Source organism: Lissotriton vulgaris, chromosome 12 (genome assembly GCF_964263255.1).
Source record: "Lissotriton vulgaris chromosome 12, aLisVul1.2, whole genome shotgun sequence".
NCBI lineage: Eukaryota > Metazoa > Chordata > Amphibia > Caudata > Salamandridae > Lissotriton > Lissotriton vulgaris.
In genome coordinates, this window is record NC_141700.1 from 134,541,248 (window position 1) to 134,547,759 (window position 6,512).

At 51.1% G+C, this 6,512-nt stretch overlaps 1 protein-coding gene across 1 annotated transcript; it reads right to left on the reverse strand.

Annotated features, from left to right (window-relative positions):
• Positions 1-1,484: 1,484 nt before the first annotated feature.
• On the reverse strand, positions 1,485-6,109 carry LOC147673656 (fizzy-related protein homolog). Its single transcript, XM_086945519.1, has 4 exons — positions 5,980-6,109; positions 5,368-5,495; positions 4,712-4,794; positions 1,485-1,512 (listed from the first exon to the last, which is right to left on the reverse strand). The coding sequence occupies exons 1-4, from the start codon at positions 5,996-5,998 to the stop codon at positions 1,485-1,487; spliced, it is 258 nt and encodes an 85-aa protein (XP_086801645.1). The 5' UTR covers positions 5,999-6,109.
• Positions 6,110-6,512: the final 403 nt, after the last annotated feature.

The window sequence follows — 6,512 nt, forward strand, 5'->3', positions numbered from 1 at the left end:
TCACAAAATTATTCAAGAACTTCAGTGCAGGAGCACCTGAAAAGAAAGGAAGCCCCTGCTATTACTAATCTACTTAGCTCAAGAGCACATGAACAGCAGTATGGCCCCTGCAATTAGTAAATTAATCAGCCCTCCCCAGCCCTCCAGGCCCCAGGGCAATGTCTTGGCAGGGGAACACAATGGTAGACAGGGGAAGGCTGAGGTGAAGATGGTGGGAGTTCAAAACATCACCTAGCCCCCACAGCCAGACCCATTCTTCCTCGCCCACTGTGCCCTGAATCTGAGGGGCTGTGGGCGAGGTGTTAAGATTAACACCGTTTCTCGGCTGCGTGGGCCCCAGGGGGGCCGAGGTGGAAATGGCTCAAGGCCTGAGCAACACCTGGCCCCCAGGGAGGCCGATTTTCGCAGACAATCACCGCTCCCCAGCCCACCCTTGGCGTGATTGCTTTTCAGGGGCAGGGGGTGAAGTGAGGCCACAGCTAATAATCACTGCATGGCACACAGTGAAGCGCTTTCATTTCTGTCTCTGTTTCCGTGCGCTCTGTGGGCCGTTTTTTTTTCTCCCCTTCCCAAGTTCACAGAGAGCAGATAGCAGAGAGCACTCTCTGTGAACTGAAAAAGGGGAGAAAAAAACCGGCCCACAGAGGGCACTGAGACAACGGCCCTTCGGCCGTTTCCCGAATGCCCGCCTTGCCAATCCGACCCTGGACCCTGGTAGCTGTAACACTTCCAGCTACCTGAACACTCTTTGAGGCTGACTGCGAGAGGCTGGCCTGGTATATGATGTCCACTAATGCAAATGGGCACCTTGCACCGGTCCAGAGAACCATTATGAGGATTTAAGTGGTCTTAGATAACCTTTGAAGCTCTGTAAGTGGTAGTCGTGGAGAGCAGACTTAGTCTTGAAGGAGTGCAAACTAGCGCCTTGTTTTACCAGAACCTAATCTTATAGTCCATTTCAAATGAAAAAGAAGCACACAAAATATTTATAAAAATATGTATTTTCTAATACTAGTATGTTACACTAACTTATACACAGAGATAAACACAATAATAAAGCAAAGCAGTAAATGGCACCAAATACGAACTGTATACTAAACAAGTGGTATAAGCACCACGACTCTGGTCAAGACAGGGTCGAGAGGATGTAGAAGTGCTGGGACCTGAATGAACCACCCAAGGTGAGCAGATCGGAACCACATGGAGGACTCATGCAGTGTGCGAACACTACAGCGGTCTCTGTCCAACTCCATGTGTAAGTCGGGGTTAAAGTTTTGGAGATTAAGGACTCTTCCCAGTGAATCCTGAAGAAACCCTGTGGAAGACAGAAGGTTGGAGAGCCACCTCACCCTTGAATACCAGGGTACCCATGTTAACTAACCCAGGTGCATAGGGGTGAAGTGGTGTTGGAAACCGCCATCTAACTCAATGGAGAACTTCAGGAAAGTGCTGCTGCTGGAAGAGGAGAAAGTGTCCATGGGAATTCAAATGTGGATTCTGGATGAAGAGTACCTGAAATCAGAGGGGACAGAGTTTGTCACTTAGGAATGACCAGGAGTCTTGATAGCCGAATGCCCACTGATGTCAGATGCTTCAGAAGAGATGATGATGAACTTTGCTCTGCAGCTGTGGGGACCAAGCAATGCTGAGGATGCCCAGGAGCTGGATACAAGCTGTCCTATGAAGGATGTTGAGTGCTGAGCGGTTGGTGTCTTGCGGGAGCACCAACTAGCCTTGACATGTCCAGAAAGCACAACATTGGGACCAGCAAGGTCCAGGAGACTCACCACAAGCAGGGGAGTCAGGGCAGACCCAGAGCAATCTGGGGAGCCCAGGAAAGTTTAAGAGGACCCTCCACAGGACCCACAAGCTGAAGGCAGGAGTCGCAGGAGGACCGCTGGCAGCTTAACAAAGCAGCAGGCCACTGTGCACACAATGCAATGTGACTGAAGATCTTGGTGGATGAAGTTGCCAGAGGTTGGGGCTACTTGAAGCCTGATGCACTTGTTGCAAAGATTCTAATAAGCCTTTGCACTTGCAAATGTATGCGGTGCACAGGGCTTCAGTTGTTGCAGCCCCCCTGAGAGATACTGGCCTCAAACTCTGTGAGAGGACAGCTCAGGCCTCAAGAGACCTAGAAAACTACTACCTGTGCTGTTGAACCCTTCGGAGTCCCCAGGAACTTGGGATCAGCAGTCAAGTCAGCAGTGTTATGGTGCCTGCGAATGCAGGAGAGTGACTCCTTCACTCCAAGGAGAATACTTCAGTAGTCCTTGATGCTCCACAGGCCTTGGAAAGTTCCTGTATGATGCAAAGGCACATATGATGCAGCAGACTGAAATGGACCTTAAGTCTGGCCCAAAAGAACTCCAGCGTGCTAAGACAGTAGAAGTGCAGTGGTTTCTGATCTGAATCTTATCCAATGACAAATCTAGGGACCTATGCCCAGGTAAGCCCTTAAGTACCCTAGGGAAAGGGTTGGGAAGATTCAGGGGACCCTCCCAGGTTGGGAGGTTACTCCCATGTCCTTTCTCTAGTTTTGTGCCAGAGTGGGAGCCACCGGCTCCAAGGACTGGTTTGAACTGGACTATGTACAGGGACAACAAATGTGTTCCTCCTGCAGACTTTCTGGTGGTGGCAAGCGCACCCATCCAGCCCCAATACAATAAATCCTGTTTGGGAGGTGGTCACACCTCCCTGTGACAGGATAACTATTGTTCTGCCTTCCCCTCCTCAACCTTGGCTCAGCAGCAGGAGGGCAGAAATGTGTATCTGGTCGGCAGCAACCATTTTGTGCTGTCTGGATCAAGAAGGCTGGTACCAGGAGCACCAAGAGTCTAACGGAGGGCTCTTCCAGTGCTTGGAGTCATACGTGGGCGAATGTTTCCAAGATGTTTAATACCAAACATGATAGGATTTTTTTTGAGCAGTTTTCAAGATGGTCATTGTGTAATTACGGGGTGCCCCTCTATATGGTATAATGGCTTATTCACTGACAACCTGGGAGAAAATACTCCGTAGCCTGCAGGGGTGTCCTGCTCAGGTAGGGTCACACCATCACTTGGAACCATGCACCCTGCATTCAGGATTAAGGCCTGCTATAGGGGTGACTTATAGGTTTTAAGTGCAGTGACCCTTAGATATAGTAAACCTATATATTTCGTAAGTGGTGAAAGCACCAACTTACATAGGCTGCAATGGCAGGCCTGTGGTTCCATTTTGAATGGTTCCTCATGGGTGGCATAATACAAGCTTCAGCCCTTGGGGGACTTCTGTCGTACCTGTGCCCTGGGGACATGGGTACCATATACAAGGGACTGACAAGGGTACCCCAGTATCTAATCTGGGGTGTACCTAAGTATATGTCATAACAGTGTAGGGAAAAAGCAGATAGACTGGAGTCCTGATTAGCAGGATCCCAGTTAGAATAGTCAAAAACGGCATTACATCAAGCAACAAGCAACAGGGTCACAAGCAAGCAACAGGGTCCCAAGCAAGCAACAGGGTCACAAGCAGGCAACAGAGGCACGAAAACAGGGTCCCAAGCAGGCAACAGAGGCACGAAAACAGGGTCCCAAGCAGGCAACAGTGGCACGAAAAGAGGGTCCCAAGCAGGCAACAGAGGCACGAAAACAGGGTCACAAGCAAGCAACAGGGTCACAAGCAAGCAACAGGGTCCCAAGCAAGCAACAGGGGCACGTAAAGAGGGCCACAAGCAGGCAACAGAGGCACGTAAACAGGGCCACAAGCAGGCAACAGAGGCACGTAAACAGGGTCACAAGCAGGCAACAGAGGCACGAAAACAGGGTCACAAGCAGGCAACAGAGGCACAAAAACAGCGTCACAAGCAGGCAACAGAGGCACGAAAACAGGGTCACAAGCAGGCAACAGAGGCACGAAAACAGGGTCACAAGCAGGCAACAGAGGCACGAAAACAGGGTCAAAAGCAAGCAACAGGGTCACAAGCAAGCAACAGGGTCACAAGCAAGCAACAGGGTCCGAGAAAGTAGTTTGCATCCCTTAACTTCTAAACCAATTTGCTGATCCAAAAAGAGAGGTGCTATGTAAACCATTTAACTAGCCTTAAAATAACTATACAGAGCAAGATTGTGGTTATCAGGTTTATCTTGAAGTTGCCTATACAAGTTGTATTTCCATGGATACCCAAGTCAGCTAAAAGTAGCACTAGGCAAGAAGTGAGACTCATCAAGTCAATGGGTAGGAACAAAGCTGGTTTAATCTTTTCAGACCTGTGATGTGACCCTTCAGTCTTTTCAACGAGTCAAACAGCCAGTAATAGTTTTCTTGGGAACATGGCCCTTATTAGTGGGCGTAAGATGCGATAAAGAGTATTAGAGGGTTTCCACTGATGCTGCTGCATCGCTGTCTGCTTCTAGTATTACACCAGTGTAAAAATATGTAATCTTTTTTTTGTTTAATTAATTTGTCACCCGATAAGGAAAGGGCTCTATTTTAACTTTGATGGACGCCACAAAGTGGTCATGGAAGGGGCGAAGGTGGTACATGGAGGGCACCATCATGCAGGGCATTTATTTCCCCCCTACAGGTCTGAAGAAACATTTGAATAATCAAGGCCTATACTATAGCATGGTTCTTACAACTGGTGGAGATGGAGCAGAGCTTCATTCGCTGCACATTTGCGCTTCATATAATGCACTCTTTATGCCACCCCGCCCGCGCCAGGACTGACCTTTTGTTGCTGATGGGCGACAAGGAGTATGGAGACACTTCGTTTCCGTCATCTGGGCTGGAGCGCTTTGAACTGAGGGAATACTGCAAGGAAGGAAAACGCAAGGTGAGAGCGGCTCGTGGGGCTGTGATCAGCAAGGAGCAACTCACATTTTATGGGATGGCTTATAGAAAACCGCAACGAGCAACAAAAAATTCCTCGTGTTTACGAATGAGAAATGGTAGTACAAGCCAGCAACCAACAAGCTTATAGGTGTAAGAATCCAGCTTATACATATACACGTTGTGTGTATTGAAATAGAGCATGTGATTGGAGTGAGGATACTGACTATTGTTTGTAAATGTATTAAAACTCGGCATACTCTCGGAAGGAGTCAAGCTAACCATGAGTCTAAACACTGAGCTGGTTGCACACAGACCCCTGCAGCAGGCACAGCAACCCACGGGGATACAAACAAATATGGTAGAACACACTAAGTGCTGCACAGAGAGCATGTGTGGGCTCCTGTTGCACCTCCACATGTAGCTGGTATTCACGCCGCTGAGACCAGGCCCGCCCACAGCACACCGCCCAGGCCTGGCTGTGACCTTCACAGAGGTCATCACCCCGTCCCAGCGGGTGTGTGAGGGGGGACAGCAGGGGGCGCTGTGGCTTACCGTGAAGAGGCTCCTCTTCTCGGGCGGGGAGGGCTGCAGCCGCCGGTCCTCGGTCTGCGGGTCCTGCACCTTCTCGATGCCCGCCCCCAGCAGCTCGTTCTTCAGCAGGGCAGAGTATGCCAGCCCATCTGCTCGGAAACAACAGGAGAGAGTCTGAGCATCTGCCTGGCCGAGGGCAGGAGGGGGAGGGGACAGGCTTCTTGCCCCCACTTGTCTACAGGTCACATCCATCACGCCCCACAAAGCCCCGCACAGATGGTGGGAACAAAACACATGCGAGGGGTGGGGGAGGGCATTTACCTTTGCCGTTGTCCGAGGTGGCATCCTTCGCTTAAATGGGAAGTGAACGCGATCACAGCGGGGAAAAGTTGAAATATGAGCACTTTGTAGGCACGAGCACTTCATTGTTCTACCAACAGAGCAGTTCTCACCTGCAGCCCTCATACCTCTCCCCCCCCCCCCTGCACACGTGCTTATACACAGGGTATGCTTGGCAGTGCACACAGCCCAAGAGACAGCAATAACTTCGAAGGGGCACAAGCAGCGCGGCGCTGTCACAAGATCACACAGGCGCGCACAGGGGACGCGGGGACCGGAGGCGCCGTCTCTTACCTGCAGGGCGTCCGAGCATGCCGGCTTCTCCTCCGCCTTCAGGAAGACCTGCTGGCCCCGTCTGAAAAATTGAAGGACTGCGATGAGGATGTGGTTGAGAATGAGTACCATCGCTGCCGCTGCTGCCTGGTGCCCTCCCGTCTGCTCCCGCCCAGAGAAATGAGGTAATTAGCGCTATTACTTAAGCCGCCATTAATCTTCGGTATGTGACCAGCGAGCGCCGGTTCCCAGCTGTAAAACACATCAGCAGAAAGCTGCAGGGGCAATGCGGGCAGCAATAAAAACATTCGAGCAGACTGCAGCCAGCGGTGGGACACAAAGCGGACCCCCTGTATCCCCCCGCAGGGGCTCAAGAGCCTCCGTGGATCTCCCAGGCATCCCGTAACCGGCACACAAAGCCCGGCCATGCGGGCGGCCTAGCGCCCCTAAACATAGCCCCGGCCACGAGGAGGAAGACAGGTTGGGGCAGGGGCTCGGAGGGTAGGGGAGGAGGGAAAAAAACAAACAAATAAATCGACTCACCTGGTCTGGGA